Raw genomic sequence first — 19,707 nt, 5'->3', positions numbered from 1 at the left:
ATGCATTAACTTCTGCAAAGTCCACATAAAAATGATTAATTTGTGAGTGAAATTGGACATGGCATTCAGCAGTAGCTTACTGAACACAACACCATAATATTAAGTACTTTGACGTCTGTGAATGCTTCATTTGTTAGACTTCGTTCTGCACGCTCAGGCGTACGCCTTGGGTTTCCCAGCACCGTGCTGGCCTTTCAGCCAGCTTTGCTCTCCCACTCATATCACTCAGCAGGTTTCCACTTACAGTGTACCATGGACTGAAGGCTTGTCCAAAGCTAAAAATTGTTCCCAGGGTTGATGTTTTACTTAAACTGAAGGTTCTGGTCGGTCTTCTCTCACTGACACATTTTAAACTCTATTTATCTCCTTTTTTAATTAGAATTTCATGTTTCTTACCTGACTGAGGCAAAAGATGTTCTTTTTACACCAATGACCTTGTTTGTTTGTTTGTTTTTCTTACTGTCCTTCCCCTCTCAAATCCTTCCGGAGGTGAACTTGGAGCTTTTTCTTTTCCCTCTCCAAGTGCTAGCGGATTTCAGGTGAGAAACCCATTCCACAACAGGAATGAGAGGTTTTATTATTACAGGAAGCAGTTGTGGGGTTTTGGTGGGATTTTTTTGGTGGGGAGGGGATCTTCATCCCTGGCAAAAGCTACAGGGCAGAAACAGAGAAAAAAGGAGAGAAGGGAATGACTAGTTTCAAACTTTGTGGGTTTGCACCTTTTTATCCTCCTTTTTTTTTTTTGCCTTGATCCTGGGTGTGTATTTTTGGTCAGAGTTTTGTGTGTATTTTTGGTCAGTTTTAACTCGATGAGATCTGCTGTAGAATGCACTGTGTTGTTTAACTATTAAGTTATCTTATCTTACAGCATTTTGATTTTCCTTCTTTCTCACCTGCGCTTCGGAATGTTTCCCCTGTGCAAATCACTTTCTGCCTCTCACACTTTTTGGTGAGGTAGCTGGAGCAAAAGGCTCTCTAACCTAGGAGGTAAATATTTTACCTGCTCTTTTCACATTTGAATGTTTCAGATTTATTGTTGCCTTCTTTTTCCACCCCCTGCTCTCCAAGAGAGGTTGTAGAAGGTAAACACTGGGGGAGCTAAATGAGATTACAGCATGGCTTTGGTAACCTTTCTTAGTGAATGAGCAGTTATCTGCCCATAATGCAAAGCACTTAATGTATTGAAGCTTCTAAGAAAGCAAGCTACTAGTTCACCACTCAGACTTCAATTCTCAGATAATAACATTTATTTATAGGGAATAAAGAGTTAGTTCTGTGATGGCAAAGTAGATATTGTCACTCAAAGCATGGTCTTTTTATTAACCTCAGATTTATATGGTGAAGTAATTGTTGTATTAGTAGCATTTCTTGAATGCTAAGGAGGAAAAAAAATAAGACAGATGCCTGTGAACACCATGCTGCTTGTTTATTTATCTGTAGTAGGCTGGGGCTAGTAAATGGGCCCACTGTCACAGGGCCATGAGCAATAGCGAGCTTGAGCTCAGCAGCCTGAAGCTTGAGACGCAGCAACTCATGGGCAATACGTGTCATGTATTTCTTTGTGTGTACATCTGTCTGTCCTTTCCTGTAGAAAAAGGGAAAAGACTTGTGCAAAAGTACCACGTACTGAATTTGGGTTTTCTTCAGTAAGCCAGCTGATAGAAGTTGTTGCGTGTTTGCTATTTGACTTTGTGTGGAAGCAGGACGTATTTCTCCAGAAAAGAAATGCAAGTGTATTTAATTGGTGTTGGAGCTTGGTAGTAACACATACAGAATGCTTTGATGTACTTTTGATTTCCTTAGTCGTGGTACTGTTCAGATTTTGAAACAAAGGAAATTTCTGTTATTATTTCAATTCCTGCATTGCTCTTCCAGTTTCCGTAAGATCTTAAATTAGAAATGTCATAAATTTGGTGGGAGGCTAAAAGCTTGTTACAAAACAAGACAAGGGGGATCTTCGTAAAAGGAAAAATATTGAATCTATCTTCTTCATGGCCATTTTCTTAAACCTGAAGTAAACATGGTGAAATTGAGTGAATTTCTATTAAGCAGCCTCCTCTGCTTTCGCGTCACGTACCGAACAGACAATTGATGGCATATTTCCAGCTGGCAGAGCTGTCGAAAGGTAGCATGCGACTTCAACTCCATTTTTCTTTTTTTCTTTTTCCCCCTTGCCTTTTCAACATATGATTGTGCAAATCTAACTAAATTCATCGGAGAGTAAATATTCATTCGGAATGCAAAATAAGGAATAAACCCGCGAGTTGGATTCAGTGAGTAAACAGATTATCGCTCAACAGGGTTTTCTGAAACAAGCAGCGAGTGCTTTAGACACACAGATTTTTCAAAGCTGATGTGATGATCAACTTGCTGTCAACTGTTGGAGTCAATGCAGAGTCCCATTGTGTCTTCTGTTTTTGGGGGGGAGCTTTAGGGTTTCTTGAGGGAAGGAGGGGAGAGGCGGGTAAAGAGGGTTGCACAGTGAGTATTCCTCATGCCCATGTGGAAAACCCTCCCATTTAAATCTGGTTTCTCAGAAAGAGTGAAAGTCTTCACCTTGTTTTGGTGGCTTTGTTTTTCCCACAGAAGATACTTTGTCTGGGACTAATAACGGTGTTTTCCTTTGCTGCTGGTTGTATCTCAATCATGTTTTCCCAAGCATTAGCTGCTTGTCTGAGCATTAGCAGCTTCTCACAGCCTTCCTCTTGGAAAATAGTGGGAGGTGATAATCTGACTGTGTGACAGACTCCTTTAGGGGTGGATGAAATCCTGCCTGCCTTTGCCTTCTGGAAACAGCTCTAGTACCCCTGAGGCTACTGCGCTGCCTAGGGGCATAGTATCAACCTGGGAGCTGCAGCACTGCTGACTAAGGTCTGTGGGCACCACCAGCTTCCCAGATTTTGAGCAGAGGGTTTACTGTAAGACTCACTGTTGGGAGTCTTGTATCTCTCAATGTAGACCATACTGGTTGTGGCATGTTTTAAGAGCAAGGCGCGTTTCTCTGGTGCTTTCCCCATAAGCATTGTCCCCTAGTGAAACCAGTTAACATCCATCCAAAATGAGCCTCGTGACTGCCTGTGGTTTCATTTTAGTCACATACCAGAGATAAAAAAAAAAAATCATTGAATTGCTCTTTCCTGACATGTACTCCTTGAATGGAGTTGGTGTAAATTTAGTCAGTTCACTTTGTTGAGTATCGAGAGCAGTGTGATATGTAAATAAAGCTTTATCAGACAAGATAGATTTAAAATTCCACAGTTGGCGAGGAAGCATTAGCAGTATAATATAATACAAATATTTACACAGTAACTTCTAAGTCTTCAATAAGTGCTTAATATTTGAAATATGTGTTGTGAAAACATAGACTGATTAAGCCGTAGCATCGCTGCTACATCTGTATGCGGCGACTTGCGGTGGCTAAGGATGCAGGAGTCGCAGGGAGGAGGAGGTCACCCAGCAATGCAAAGGCATTTAAACAAGTCTCACTTAAAAAAGATGAAAAATGAATTGGGATTCAGCACAATCTGCTCTCCCAAGGCATACGTAGCTCCATCCCTGTGTCCTGTTGGAGCTGCTGCTCTTTGAGGCTGTTGCGTTTGCGTAATGTGACTGGATGGAAATCACGTGCCCCGTGCATCTGAAATGCTCCGGTAGCAAAACCAAGCCGCCGAGTTTGTGCCTGCCAACAACAGGGAGTGCAATCATCACTAGTCTGTCCTTCCTCCTTGTATCTGTCAGGGGGAATTGATAAGAAATTGCAAGGGACTGTAATGATGGATGATGAGTCTTTTACTTGCCTGCATGTTCTGCTGAGAGCAGAGGCTGGTGGACAAGGAGAACCTTTCTTAGCTGAGTTTATCTGCCTTGCCTAGTCTACTGTTGCACTCAGCTTCTAGTTCGACTATTACTCATGGGTGAGCTCACAAAACTGTAAAATCAATAGACTGCAAATGAAAATAAACAGAAACACAACTCCTAAACTTGCCTGGATGGTTCTTTGCTGCCACCTCATTTGCCAAGAGACTGCAGGAGTTGATCTACGCCTAACAACGTACTGCTGCTCTCCAATCCAGCCTTTGTTGTAGTCATTTTTGTTCCCCCTGTTTTGGTTGATTTGTTGTTAGGTTGGGGTTTTTTTTGGGGGGGAGGGGGGTGTGTGGAGTATGTTGAGGTTGGTGTGTCATGTGTCCTGTCGTCCACTCCCCCTTTTTTGACTACCCTGTTTCACCTTCTGCAAAGCCAAAAACCAGAGTGTTCTGGCGTGGGCTTGAAGTGTGAAGATCAGATTGAGTTTATTGTAGGGGAGGTGGGTATGGTCTGTCCTACACTTCACAAGCTTGATTGCAGTCTGCCTTCAGACCTGTGATTTCACTGTGGCAACGCTTGACATTGTGCTTCATATGACTTAGCTAGTTCCTGGAATGTTTTGGCATAAACCTGTTGTTCATCAACTCTGCTCTGCCTAGACCCCCATGACAACTTCGTTTTGCTAAAATAGTCCTTTCTACAGAGAAGCTAACAGACAGCTTCCATCCAGCCCACAGTCTTTTCCCTAGAGAGGGCTGAAATGATGTGGCTGGTCATGTAGGAAACCCATCCCAAATAACGAAATGCTGCCCGTTTTCCTACTGCAGGCTCATGCAATCAGCCAGCACCTGGTGCTAGTGGTGTGTGGGGAGGAATTCATCAGCCTGTGCTTCTGCCCATTTTGGATAGTTGCTGTTTGACCTTGTTCAGCCTTTGCAAGGTTACGTAGGCTGGATGGGCCCCTAGAGATGCCCCAGAATCCAACCTTGGCCTTTGCTCCTGCTGCAGATGCAGGAAGTTTTCATATCTCTGTCAGTTGTGTTGGTACCACGCAAAGCTGGATTTTACAAGAGGAAAGTGAAGTAGCAGGTGATTTTATCAGGAGCTGACGTTGGGGATGTTGCTCAGCGTGGTTTAGCTGGCAGGTATTGTGCTGTGAAGCTCACTTGCAAAGGTCCACCTCCAAGGTAAGGCTGCAGTGCCTGCCCATCCCGGGGACACAAAGGGGATGACTGCAGTGAATTAGTTTGATGCAAAAGAAGATGGTTTAGGGTTTGGGGTTTGCAGAAAGGTGATGCAATTCTCGTAGCGTTCGTGACGTTTTGCAAGGCTAAGAGCAAATAATCTTGAAATGAGCTGGCAGTTTTATGATTGGGTTTTATGAGCTTTTATGATGTTTATAATCTGACGTTGAACTCGCAGTTTAAGAGGTGAAAGGTTTAAAGGAACACAGTAGCAAAGGCATAGCACTAAATTTCCTGTGTGTGTAATTTTAACGTACATCTTGGATGCTTTCCTGACGTGGTGGGTTTGATAACGTACGGATGGTACAGTTCACAGGGTTGTGCCACTGAGTAAAACTGATCCTATCCTTACCATGTATTCAGCATAGGGAAGAATCAAACAGAAGGGGTGATTTTTGCCTTCCCTAAGGAAAGACATATAGAATGCAGGTAACCACCTTGTGTAGCATAACTGCCTAGGCCCCAAAATCCACTCTTCCCATTCAAATATGCCTCCCCATTCAAATCCCAGTCACAGAACTGTTGTCTGTGGTCCAGGCCTGATGTTTCCTTGCATGTTTTCCTGGTACCAGTAAAAATCTGAAGCTCCCTGCAACCTGTAAACTGGAGTTTTCAAATTACAACCTTTGCCCTGTGGTACTTTTGGAGAAAATGAATAATTGTGTCTGTTCCTTGTCTTGTGATTCTGCATCCACCTCTTCTGGTGGATGTGCGCTTCAGAGGTCCTGCCTGCAGATGTTTGCAGAGGTTACAACAGAGAAGCCTGTTCTTAACTCTCCATTTCTGTTTTCCTGCGTTATCTGGTGTTGCTCTGCGGGTCCCTGCTCTGCGGCAGGTTTGCTGCTGGCTAGCTTTTTGAGGTTTTTGTTATGCACAGTACTGTATTTGTCTCCTGGTTCTTTGATTTGCAATGTTTTGCCTTTGGTTGCTGCAGAAGGCGTAAACAAGCCTCTCAGAAGCCTTGTTTAGCGTGCAGATTCTGTGGGGGTGGCTGGCAGCCTCAGACCCTAAAATAGCTCTAGCAATGAACTGAACGGCTTCAGATCCTGAGAATTTAATTTGATCTTCCTTGTTGCTTTAAATATTGGGACTGAATGAGGATTTCTCTAACAGAACAGAAGGTGAACATGTTGGTATGTGACAGTAATAGAAGAAGGGTCCAGACCTGCTGTCATTGAGATGCTCTTCTGCAATCAGAGGCTGGGCTTGGCTGCTGAGTAAGTGGCTCTTCTGCTGTAAGTCGCTGTACCTGGGGATAGGAGGGCTGTATCCCGATCTTACAGCATCTGTTGGGAAGTGCTTCTCTACATTTTGTTGTGGGATAATTGCTGTAGGAAAACCTAAAGCGGTCACTCTCAGTTATAGTGTCTGTTTCATGATGGCTTTGCAAAGGAGGAAAGAAGGAGCTGCAAAATCACTCAGGGGTTCTTTTTATTATTCCTCTTTTATTCTTCCCCCCCCCTCCTTTCATGTAGCACCATGCAGTTTGTAATATCATAGCTGGAGTTTTCAGTTGTGCTGGTGTGAAGGTAACAATGATTTGGCTTCGACGTGCTGTAACAGCTGCAGAATTCATTGGAGCTTAGAAGCCTGTGAGTTATAGCTGTGATGCCATTTACAGCTTTTATGGAAGAGCTCTTAAATTTGTGAAACGTGTTACTTTTTGAAGTGCATTATATTTGTAATTTGAATTCTCTAAAATCCTATCTGAGAAAAAAAAGCAGCTTTGAAAACCCCCTTCTGCCTGATAAAAACATGGGGAACTCTTACCAGGCGGGGAAGCCAGGCTCTTAATTCGAGTGACAGAACACATAGATGGATTTGTAAGTGCTAAAATGTCAATTAGTGCACTTAAAAGCTTAATGGTTGTCTTTGATGTGCTTCTGATATCTTCAGTAAAGTTTGAATGTTGCCATTGATCAGGGAGTGGAGGAGGGGTGAGAGAATTGAAGGCTAACCCAAACAGTTCTCCTGGAGCTGAGGAGCTGCTTCTCTCTAAGACCCTTGGTTGCAGAAGCTGTGCCAGCTTGGGCACGTAACACCTTGCCTTCACATCACCCCTGCCCTGGTGCTGGGCCAAGAAACTTGCAAAAGTAAAGGAAAAATGTTGTGCTATTATTTTTAAAGTTCCCATGCAGACTGGGTATTTTTTTGTAATTTAAAAAAAATATAGAATGGGAAGGTCTAAACTGGATGTTTTTTCTGTTGCAGTTTAACACACATCTGGTGGTTGTGAAGCACCTGTGTGTTAAAAATAATTCTGAGCAATTAGGAAAACCTGGTCTCACCATGAGAAAGAACTGTTTCTCCCCACCCTAAACCTCCCAGCTGTCTGTTTTCTCCTTCATTTAACCATTCAAGTGACAGGTAGTGTGTCTTTGCAAGTCAGCCCTGATCTTAGTGTTGCTGGTTGTTATCAACTCCTCCTCCTCTCTCAAGTGTAGCAAGAACTGAAGCTCATGTGTGGCAGAGCACACACGTGCTCTGTCTGAAATTCTTCTCTTTGGTACGCTGAGCATTCTGCTGCCACTTCAGTTCCAGGTAATGGCCTTTACCCTCCTCTGGCACTGGTTATTTGGAAAAATGTCTTCTGGGAAGTTGTATGCATTCATCTGGTGTGTCTGAGTGATTGCCTCATAGTGCAAATGCTGGTTTTATTACTTGGTTTCCCGCGCTACTAAAACACCGTCGTTTGTTTTCTGGGTAGTATTTTGGAAGGCAAATACATTTAGCACTGAAGGGCAAGCTTGGTAAAGCTTAAAAGCATAGGTTTTTGCTGATTATGTAGCTGTCTTTGTGCAGAACTTTTGTGGGTGTAACTACACTGAACTGAAAATGCATTTAGAGTAGCTTTAGAGTCTGCTTATTCATCTGTATTGGCTTACAATTGATGAGTACAGGTTCAGTTTACTTCTCCCAGCTTCAACAGCTACTGCCCCTGGCTTTAAAGGATATTCTGCCAGTCAGGAAAGTAAACAAGGACAAAAAAGCGTCTGATAAAAACCTCACTTTTTGGGTAGTACAGCAAGCAAAATCAACTTGTCATGCTCTTAGTGCAGTATCAGCGTGTCCATCCCAGAAGCCTGTGTCAATACAACTGATTTAGTTCCCCATCTGCTTCAGTGAAATTGATTCAAGCCTCAATATCCTGAGATTTGCCAGCAACAGGTTCAGCACGTTTGGCTCTTTCACTACCCCAGCTGAGTTTAAAGATTGACAGGATGTGTGGGTCATTATTTAAAAGAAAGAGAAATCTTCTTTTAAACCTAAATGAGAGGCATCCCAGACACTGAGGTGAAAGAGGAGGAAAACAGGTTAAATATTTCTAGCCAAGAGACTTCTTGCAACACCCAGACCTGCTTTGAGTCAGATTTATGTGAACTTGCAGATTCATCACTGTGCAAGTTACCCCATGGCTATAGTTGGCAATGCCATGCTGCTGCCCATGGTCCTCTTGCAGAGGTTTGGAGCTACTTATGTAAGTGTGCTCTGCTGCAGTGCCATCAAAGTGATTCAGATGAGCCAGGACTTCCAAATTCATCTCTTTAAACCAGCCCAACCCATTTGTACTGGAAAGGTTTAAGTGGGGGTAAACAAGCTGCTCTGTTTGGTGCCAGGTCATCCATCAGGGGTGACTTTCCTGGGTCTGCAAGGGGACCTCCAGCCCCAGCCTCAAGTGTGTGAAGGCGTCACTTTCCTCACAGGCACAGCTGTATTAGATAATGTAGCTAAACTAATAGGCTTTGGGCAAGTGTATTTATTTCACTGAGGGAGCAATGTAAGTTTTAAATTGGCAGGTGTATGTTGTTGCTGGTGCAAACCACCATGCTCCTAGAAAAGGGATAGATGAGCAAATCTTTTTCCAAGGCTTCATCATGAAGGTACCAAAGTCCTACTAAAGAAATGAACTGTTGTGAGGATAACTGCTAAACACATCAGTGATACTCCAGCTTCTCTAAAACATTGATACCACCGACCTTGTGAGATTCAAAAAGATCAGATCTCTCTTTAAACTCATGTAGAAATATTGAATGCAAATTTATAACACACTGGTTGAGTCATTCTCTCTTCCCTGCTACCTTGACACTGTTTAGGCATGCGAAAGTGGTTAGTGTTTTTCAAAGAAAGGATCAGGCTTTCTGTTTGAGGGTAGAAGAAGGTCTTAAGGTAATTAGTAATATGCAGCAGGATTGGATTAGCCATATTCAACTTCACATCTGTAGGTCTTATTAGCAGACGTTTAAACTGCAGAAAATGCTTTTTATTGGACCATATTCCTATGGTTGCATACTGGAGCTTGAACACCTCATAAAAATATGAGCTAAATCAAATGAAATTAATTAGAAAGAATATATTTGAATTTAATTATCTTGAGCTGCCGAATACTCTTTGTGCATACTGGGTTTTATGTGTCTATCTGAAGTGTACTTGGTGGAGAGTTTTAATTAGAACTGGAGACAGTAAGAATATTTGGAAGGTGGAATGTAGAAATGGCAGTGATTTTCGGCCAGGAGCACAGAGGTTTTTTGGAGCTCGCTACCGTTTCGCTCGCTTCTCTTTTTCCTCCTTCTTAATAAGCTACTTTTATGTTCAAATTAATACCAGATCCCAAAAAAAAGAACAATTCTTGCTGTGGCTCTTAGTCTTCTGCAGCGTGATCAGAGTTGTGAGATCCACAGCTGCAGGGGATTTCATTTCTTACCTTTGCATGTTTAATAACTCGTACTACTCTGTTCTTTGACAAGTACCATTTAACTGTAAAAGTGCAGGGCGGTGGATGGCACAGGGACATGTGGCTGCCTTGACTACTGTCTCAGATGTCGGACATGCCAAGACTCAAAGAGCTAATTTGGCAGCTGCCCAGCAGATTTTTATAAAGGCTCAGTTGGTGGCCAGAAACCCAGGCTGTCAGAGTAGTGTTACGCAAGAAATTGTTTTTCAGCAGAAGTTTCTAATCCAATTTCAGCTGTAGTTTTTTCAGTAGTCGGTAATCAAAGATAAGTATACATTATTTCATGATGTTTCAGAGAAGATGAGCAGCATGAGTGTCGCCCATCAGGTGGGTTGGTTTGTTTTTCTTTTAAGAAGGATTTAAACCAGTTCACCTACATGGGAAATGATGCTTAAATGGCTTTGGTCTCTGCCTGGGAGGCATGTGTCTGTGTACAATGTACCCTTTCAAAGATAATTCTACATGTGTTTTATGAAACATTCATCTTTTTTTGAAGAGAGAACCAAATAAGGAACTTGTTTATCAACTCAGAGCTTTTGCTTGGGCATAAATTGGCTACAAGTGATGGTCAAACAGGTACCTTACCATGCTGTCACCTGCCTGAAATGGTGCAAGCCCTGTCCCTCTAACAGATAGACTCGCCTGTATATTTCCCTTTCACGCCCCTGAAGTTAATAATTTGTTGTGGAAAAATATGACATGGTTCATCTGAACACAATATGGTACTTGGTGTTTACAGCTGTTGCATTACAGCTAAGTGATTTTAATTTCCTGAATACTCTCTGTGATGCCCTCCTTTCCTTACAGTAACTGTCATGGTTTGGTGACACGATGGGCTTGCAATCGTACAAAGGTGGGTTGCTGCTAAAAGGGACAATCCTGCCTTTCTGTCCCAGCAGTAGCTCCCATAGGACCAGGTGGCTAGTAATAAGGGAATCAATCTGGCTGAAAATGATCATTTTTCTTGTCTTAAGGGTGAGATTTTGACTCATTTCCCCAATCAAACTGGTCAAACGGTTGCATAAAGGCTGGTGCTGGCATCGGGGTTGGAGCAGGTGCATCTGATATGGTGGCAAGTGATTTTGCTTAAGCTATTCATGAAAACTGCTCCCTCCATCTGAATAATTATCTTGTACCTTCCTACCTCTTTCTCCTTGCACTCTGCCATGCTTGGCTTTTCGTGGCTTGCTTCTCTGTTGCTGGCTCTCATCAGAGCCCAAAACTCTGGTACCTTGGTTGCAAAATGGTTTATTACGTTCCTGGTTGAGCTTAAGAAAGTCATAGCTGTGGAATCACTGCTATCCATGAGGGAAGATTCAAGTTGAAGTCCTGCTGTAAGTTGATAAATTAGTAAACTTTAGACTTGTCTTTACTTTGTATTTGTTTGGGTTTAGCCTTTTTTTTTTTAGTGTTTGTCTTGACAGACCAACATGGGAAACAGTTGATGTCTTGTAAGCTTTCACTAGTTTCGTATTGAGTGGTGTTTTTCTAGAGGTGCAGAAACACTGCTGAGGTAATTAATGTAAAAAACCCAACTAAGACACAAACCCACTATTTAAAAAGACTTCATTAGTAGGTCTAAGATAAAGCTAAGGACTGTATTAATGCCTGAATTGAAGGAGCTTGTGTATAGACACTCATGACTTCTGTTTGGAAATTTAGACCGTAGCTCTTTTGCACTAATGTATTTTTGCAAGAGCAGGTTGAAGCTCACTGGGCTTAAAAGTGCCTGAAGCCTTTAGTGACCCAAAAACCAGAGTATTTCTCTCCGATGCTGCTCTTAGAAGAATTCAGCATGGAAAGAGGAAACTCAGTCCCCAGTGTAGCAGGAGGTGGTGAATGAATGCAAGCCAATGGGAGAGTGCAAGGGATGAAAGCTGTAGGAGAAGTGTGAAGGCAGGAAGAAGAGTGGTTTTTATTTTCCTAACATTTCTTTGCTGCATTAACATAGGTTCTGCTAGTCAGGAGCTGCATTGTAAACTGAGTTCTTTGGGGAAGCTTTCTGAAGTATGACGGGGAAAAAGTCACTGCAATTAGCAGATAGACTTAAATGCTGTAACAGAACCATTAATAAAGAAAATTTCCCCTTTCTTCATGTTAGTGCATTTTTAAAACATGACCTATTTTCCTAAACTAGACAGAACAGATTACATTTTCCAGAAGGCATGAGTCACTGCACTATAAAGTCTCCAAGCCATATCAATCTTCATCAACTTAAGCCATTCATGAGGTTTTCTTTTTCTCACTGAATATGAGCAGTTTATTTTAAATGAGGAACTGCTACATCCTCTCTGGGTAGTTAGGCTTGATTAAAAGGTTAACTGTTAAATAATGTCAGCTTTATTCTGAGTGGAGGGACCTTGATAGTAAGCAAAAGACTGCAAGGATATTACAGTGGGTAAGTGTAATAAGTGTATCCATTTTGCATGATGCTTTTGCTCAGCTCAAGCAGCATGATGACTGCCAGAAGGAGACAAAAATCTTCATTTATATAGCTTCAGCTGACTATGTTAGAGTCTGGTTTCAAATCATTACTCTGGAAGCTTGAACTTTTGCTAGTAGTTTCTGCTGAGAAGAATTCCTTCTGTCTGCTGGTGGAATGGCCCTCTTGCTTCTGCAAGTATATGGAGAGGGAGTTTGCACTGATGGGCTGATGGCAGAGTTTTTCTCTGCAAGCATGACGTGTTTGGGGTGATGGGAAGGTTGGTGGGACTTTGTGATGCAATGGAGACCTCTGCTAGTGCAACAGGGGAAGTATGCTTGGTGATGTGGTAGGAAGGCTTTGCACTTTCTCATGAGGTTCACGCTGTGCCATACTCATAGCGAGAAAGTGGCCTTTGTAAGTGAATAAGCTTGCTAATTGTACTTAGTGGTAACTTGCCCAAGATGGGGTAAGTTTCAGCCCTGGAAGGCTTATCTAGGTTTTCCACCAGTTTCTCTTAGTTCTGGCTTTTAAAGAAAAACAGGTATAACTGTTTTCCATTGATAATATATAGCCAAAAGGCAAAAATCTGTTGCAGGTCTTGAGCATAGTAAACGTTTTCATTTTGGTCCTTCAGCTGAAAAGTAATTTATATGATCCCTGAAAATGTGTCGTCTGTTTTTCATGCAAAAAAACAGAATTTTGTTTTGTTGCTAACTAAGCACAGAAAAAAACCCACCCTTTGAAATAGCTCCCCTTCAAAAATATCCTTGAGGAAAGGAGAGAAGCTTGTGGTTTATTTTCCCCATTGCTTCAAAATGACCTTCTTATATCTGCGGGAAAGGCTCTCTGGGGGCTGCTGAACCATGAAAGCGTATTCATTTAGGGCATTGGGTGCCACAGTGATTTTAACCGAGTGTTGGCTGCAGCACTGGAAAAAGACAAAAAAAGAGGGGGTTTGTGTTTTGTTGTTTTGCTTTCTGCAACCTGGTATGAAGAATGAGGTCAGAAGATGCGTGCTTGGGAAAGACCCAACCGAGAGAGCTGGAAACACGCCAGCCACACTGAGTCATAACACACATGCTTATAAGTATCTTTGTACCTTACAAAGTCCTGACTTTTCAAATAAAACCATCACTGCTGTTAAAGTTATTTACATAAAAGTAGAACAAACAGAGTGGAGTGCCACTTGCATTCTCCCTCCTTCCAACTTTGTTTTACCCCGTGAACTGTGACTTCTGTTTGCTTAAGGCAAGGCCAGGCCAGGCTGAGGAATGCTGTATCTGACTATGAATGAAGGGAGTCATGCGTAAGAGGCTGCTGTTGCTACTTCTGCTTCAGGCGGATGTTTCACCTACCCAGGAGCCAATGTGAAGCCTGGCTCTTGCTTCTGCCTGCTTCACTTTATGGTTTGAGTATAGCTTCAGAAATAAGAAGGCTGTGTGCAGGCCACATGTGTGAGTCAGGCAGCTGAACCGCTGAGAGCAAGCACCTAAGCTGTAGGTGAATGGCCGAAGGTCCAAGTGGTGCACAATTTGATTTCATTGCAAATACAAAAATGTTTATAAATATAAAGCTTTTGCTTATGTACAAATCATGTGTTAATATGTATTTTTTTAGTTTGTACACACAATAATATATATTGTATATATAATGTTATATATATAAATAGTAATTTAATGTGCACATAGCAAACCCATACATACGAATGTGCATGTATGTATTTCTTCACAAAAAAGCAGTATGTGGCAGCAGCCCATTGCACTTTTCTACAAACATCACCTCTACAATGATAGAGCAAGAAGCAAGCTGCCAGCCAGGTAGTGCAAAAGAGTGCTCTGCTATGTGAGGTAGCATCCTGTGCAGGAATGTGCTGCATAGATAAACAGTGGTTGTACTCCTCGTTGGACTAGATGATCTATAGAAGTCCCTTCCAACCCCTACCATTCTGTGATTCCTCACACTGAACTTGCTGAACTTGCAGCTGAAGTTCAGGTGTAAATGGTATGACGTGTGGTTCCCCGAAAAGGCACAACAAAAAAGGTGGCATGATTAATTTTTTTAGCAGTTTAAGGGAAATGATGCAGCTCTGTTTCTTAATTCTGCCCCAGGGCTTCCCTGGCTGTTTGTGTCTGTTGCTTTTTTACTGAGTTTATAAGCTGTTGTCAGATTGGGAGGCAGAAATGATCTTGGCAGACCTGCATGGTGAAGCCTGTGGGCTTGTGGTGATGAACCTACAGTTTAAGATGTTATTCAGCCCTTTTCTGGGTCCAAGTGGGTAATGGACAGTCCATGAGTTCCTCCTAAGTCGTTTCAATGGCTAATTACTTGCACAGTTGCAGAAATTGTTCTTTAATTCTGTTTTACATTTTTCTGTGTTTGAGTTCCAGCTGTTGGATGATATTACACCCCTTTCTGCCAGCCTTGAGAGCCATCTATTATCAAATTTCTATTAGCTGTGGAAATATTTAAAGGCAGCAATCCCTTTGACAGTTTTTTGGGGGTGGTTTTTTTGTTTGTTTTGGGGAAGTTACATAGATAAAATTCCTCAAGGCTGTCACTTGAGGATATTTGTAAGTGGTTCTGGGTGTGTGTATGTTATTTTGTTAAAGTGAGATAACTCTTGCAGTTCTTGGCAGTGTGAGGGCAGAGCGGGGTGCACGGCAGCTTTCCTTCCACTAGCGTGACAAGGCAGGGACGATCTGACCCATGTAATTATGGTTAAATGTGTCGGGAGCTGGAGCTGCGTTGCCGGCGGAGCAGCAGCTCAGCTGGGCTCCGAGTCAGCTGCTCTCCAGCTCGCAGCTGCTTTTGTGCCGCAGGCTTGGGGAATGATGCCATCGACGATTGTGAAACCTTTTTTATTGCTCCTGCATATGGAGCCGCGTGAATGCGGGTGTTGGCAGCGACTTAGCCCCATGTTTTGCTGACCTTGGATAAGATGGTGTTGGGGAACTTGAGGACCTTTTTTCAGGCTGAGTGATGGGTGTGGGGAAAGCCCACAACAGAGCAGTTACAGGCAGGACTGTGAGTGCAGCCTCAATGTAGCTGGGCTGGTGGAAGCTCTGGATGTGGAGAGGCTCCCCTGATTTGTGTGTTTCTGTTAGTGCTGCTGTTATAGGTGGGTTATGGTTCACCTTGAGGTTCCCTGCTCTGAGAATTAAGTGTGGTGTGAAATGTTGCTGTGTTGCTTCAGGGATTGCTGAGGGAGGTCCTGTGTCCTTGGACTCATTTGTGGTGGCACTATGGCCCACATAAGCCCCAGGCAGGTGGGAGCGTCTCTAGCAGCAGGGTTGGAACCTCCAGTGGGCACCAGGAAGACATCTTGGCAGCTTTGTTCCCTCAGAGAGCAGACAGAGTACTGGTTTCCACACCATCCTTCTGCATGTCCAGCATGTTGTCTGGGGAGAAGGAGATGAGCACGGGCTGTTCACAGACACATTTGGAGAGAGTGGCCTAGACCTAGACCTTCAGTGTTTGGTGATCACCTCCTTCCTTCCTGCTGAGGGTTTGTAGCTAGCGTAGGTTATACCTGCCAGTGGTCATTTACCCAGCGTGGGCTGGCTTAAAGATCAATCCCGTCAGCAAGTTTCACCCTGTTGCTGCTGAAACAGTGCATTGCTGACGTGCGCCCTGCAATGAGCTGTGATGACGAAGTGGATTTAAGCTGGGTTCAAGTCCTTTGTTTTTTTAACAATGTTTTGCTGCATTTTTAGCAGGGACAAAAGGGCCAGTGGGATCAGGAACCACTGGGTGTTTTCATGCAGCTTCCAGCTCCTTGGGGTCTGCAGGGTCAGGTAGAGGAAGGGGGTTAGGTTAGTTTATGGCGTCAGGAGGGGCCTGATGTTGCACGGGAGAGAGGCCTCGGCTGACAAGGGCTAAGGAAAATGGCATGTCTCTGAGGACATCTTACATTAACTGGGCTCTGTCGCTACACATCTTGTGTGTGCCTGGCTTAAAGTATATAAAAAAACAGGTTTCTGTTTTGTTGCCTTTTGTCTGGATTTCTTTAACTCATCTAGGCCTTGGGGTCAGGAGCATGTGCCCAGCCAGAGGGCCCTTTGTCCTTTTTCTCATGTTCGCTACCCATTATATTAGCAATTAATACAAATGCCAGTGAAATGAGCAAGTGGTGTCTCCAGGTCTGTGTCTGTGACACTGGAGGGGCTTATGACTGTTTCCTAACTGGGTGTGAATCCTGTGAGGATTTAAAAAGTAGTTTCTGTGAAAACAGACATATGTGATGTCCCTCCCACCCAGGCCCTTGGCAGTGGGAATGTAAATGGGGGCATTTTTGAGGTGAGATTCATTAAAATCGAGCAGGCCGCAGCTCAGTCATATCTAGTATCGCTTCTGCTTAGGGATGAAGTTGCATTGCCAGCAAAATGTTAGGAAGGGATTGTTTCTGTAAACTTCTGTTGACAAAATAGCTGAATGAACTAGTTCTTTGGGTGTGGGGTTGTTTTTTTTGGTTGCTGTGGGTGTGGGCTATAAAGTTGGCTTTCTTGTCCCAGAGCTGCCTGTGATCTAAAGCTCCCTGGGCATAACTCAAACTTCTTCAAAGTGTAGTAGCTTGTCCCTTGTGTAAAATGCACATCCCACTGCAAAAATGCTGACTGCTTACACAGGATTCATTGTATTGCCCCTTCTTGCCCTCCCCCTTCCTTTGTTTTTAATTGCCAAATAATTTGCCATACCTTGTCGGGGTGGGGGGGGGTGGGGATGAGAAATGTATTTGATCACAGTTCAGCAGCTGAATGCCAATATCTCACTAGAGGAGGGGAAAAAAAACCATCAGTGGTCACTTTAAACTGTGGTTATTGTTTTTTTTTAAGTTCATGGTGTTGGTGACTTCTTTGTAACAGGGAATAATATAACCTCTTCTGCCTTGTGGGGTTTGTCGATGGGGCTTTTGGGGTTTCCAGTGCAATGTGCTGTGGTGCACTTACCTAAATAAGGCCCGCTTACAAGTGTTAATGTTTTCATTTGGCAGTGATGTAGTCCTTGAGGAAATGAAGGGCAAGAATGCTCAAATGGTGATTTTTTTCCAAGAACCCACGACGATTATAGGGCTTATGAAGATATGATGACTTACCTGATCTCACATCTTTATATCAATTTACTGGCTTAATTTATTTGCATGCTACAGGCTTCAGGGAAATGCTTTTCTAGGGAATAATCTTTTAACTAAAGCAAGTACTAGATATGACATACACTGGTATTCCTTTTGACAACATAGCATTTGTCTCCTAAAAATAAAGTAGAAAACATATGCCCCGTGGGCCAAATTCTACTTGGCTTTATGTGGAGATAAATTCTGAGTAACTTCGTTGTAACACTGCAATTAATGCAAATCACTGAACCAGAGGAAAAAAATAAATCCTGAGCCAAGAGACAACAAACCAAGGCCAAAATGACAGCAAGAGAAGTTGGTTCACAAAACCGACCTCTTAGATTTCTGCAGCATTCAATTTAGTAAGTTTCACCACCAATACCTTTCACTGTCTGGGGGAGCACTTCCCGGCCCTGATAAATTTCTCTGTAAGGGTTTCATTCTGAGGATTTTAGCTAGTAAGTTTCACCTCCTGTCTAACAAACACCTGGTACAGGGCTACTGCTGTTGGCAGGATAAAGGATTAGAGGGAGCAGTGCTCTGATTTGATGATGATCATGTTTAGGTTGTGTTTGTTATGCAGTATTTTTCTTCATCTTACCTTTTTTAAAGATAATCTGTGTAGCCCTAGGCTTGTGGATTTTGTTTGTTTTGAGGCTTGTTCAGGTGCATTCAACTAATGTCTCCTTTCTTGTTTCTATCTTCTTTAGGACGACAGCGATGGGATTCCCTGGTCAGAGGAGAGGGTGGTGCGGAAGGTCCTTTATTTATCTCTGAAGGAGTTCAAGAATGCACAGAAGCGGCAGCACGGCGATGGCATCAGCGGGAGCCTCAAGGCAGTGAATGGTGAGTTGCCTCTGTGGCACCACTGGAAGGTCTCAGTCTTTTTCAGGGCACAGGACTGGGGCTGTGCCCTTTCGGTCCGCACAGAATAACTTGTTTCTGAAATGCTTAAAATGCCCAGTTTGAACAATCTGTATGTTTCAGTTTCTGGTGAACCCAGATGGGGGAGGGTAAGAGTCAGGTGGGAAGGCAGGGAGAGGCTGCTGTTTGCTAGGAAAAGAAGCTTTGCTTGGTCAGTCTGTTTCCTGTGTGCCAAGTATGCCACTAGAGAGATATTCACTTAGAGGTGGTTGATTTCAGTTACCTTTGGGAAGGACACTCAGGCAGAGTTTGCCTGCTTTGTCATTTGGATGGAAGAAACTAGCTAACCAACATCTGTATATCTGTAGGGCTCTCGGTCCATACTGTCTGTTGTTCATAGGTGAAGTAGCATAGGACCAACATAAAAAGATTTCAAGATCTTGAGAGGACACAAATCTGGGGCCTTGGATTCCCTTAGTTCAGCAGTTCACAGAGCAGTTGTTTAAAGGTTTTAAAAGGAGATACAGACATGCCTAGGTGACAAGGAGCTTGAAAGGAGTTTAATTTTATTTATTTAATCCTTTGGTCAATTATTCTCCGTTGATGCCCCTTCCCTTACAGCTTGCTTTAAAAAGCCATGGTGTCCTGAGAAGTGAATATAAAGCGTGTCTCTTTCAGATTCACTCCCTGACACAGGATCCTTTCTTGAAAAGGCTTTGTCATGCTGGCTTGAGCCTTGAAAGTGATGACTAGCAGGATTCAGATTTCTGGGCAGGCTTATGGTTTTCCCTTTACTCACAAGAGCTTATTTGTTTCTTTATGGAGGTTTATGGCAGTTCCTTTTAGGCATGTGCATAACTATACATGTGCTAATGCATTAAAGCAGCAGCTGGGTGCTTTCTTGGTAGGTTATTCATATTTATATGTAGCTTGTGTTTTTGACGTGGTGAGTCAAATTTCACTGCCGGCAAGGCAAAAACCTAGAGGGACGGCTGGATAACTGCAGGCAGCATGATAAAGTTACTGAATCATGTAAGCAATTGCAAACTCCTTAACGTGGTTAAAGAAGACCTCAGAGTTCAGTAATAATATCAAATACTGATCTGATGGGAAGGGGCATCTAGCTTTAGCAGCAAGCCGTTAATAAGCTTGGAGGTGTACACAAAACAGCGCTGGCTTTTTTCCCTCCGACACCTCTGCATCATTGATCTTCTGTCAAACACAATTTCTCTTGGAAAGTTTCTTATTCCATTGTGGGGATTTTGTTTAGTCAAAGGAAAAAAGTCTAAAGGCACGAAGCGCAGTAATTGTGTGTTAGGAGGCTTTGATGGTGTGCCAGGTTACAGGATGACTGAGGTTTTTATGGTGTCTAGTTTCTCTAAAGGCAGCTTAGATGAAAAGCAAGTTGGCTGGGAATGCTGTGTCGATGCAGGTACCAGATGCAGAGTATGCCACTGGCTTCCTCAGTGGCACAGCTCCTGTCTTCAGAGCTTGCCTCTTGCATTGAGAACTATAGCATTCAGTG

General features: G+C 43.0%; 1 protein-coding gene across 3 annotated transcripts in view; it reads left to right on the top strand.

Annotated features, from left to right (window-relative positions):
- JARID2 (jumonji and AT-rich interaction domain containing 2) overlaps nt 1-19,707 on the top strand; it is a 209,921-nt gene that overhangs the window by 73,697 nt on the left and 116,517 nt on the right. The window contains exon 3 of one of the 3 annotated variants that reach the window (XM_061994455.1): nt 18,029-18,164. The exons of 1 other annotated variant lie outside the window; for it this stretch is intronic. In XM_061994455.1, coding sequence (XP_061850439.1) covers nt 18,029-18,164 — 136 coding nt within the window. Of the gene's footprint in view, nt 1-18,028; nt 18,165-19,707 lie in introns of those variants that run through there. One more of the 3 variants, XM_061994457.1, reaches the window with a different exon arrangement.

Source organism: Colius striatus, chromosome 4, assembly GCF_028858725.1.
Source record: "Colius striatus isolate bColStr4 chromosome 4, bColStr4.1.hap1, whole genome shotgun sequence".
Taxonomy (NCBI): Eukaryota; Metazoa; Chordata; class Aves; order Coliiformes; family Coliidae; genus Colius; species Colius striatus.
The sequence above is the reverse complement of the archived record's forward strand: the minus strand, read 5'-3'. Positions and strand labels throughout refer to the sequence as shown.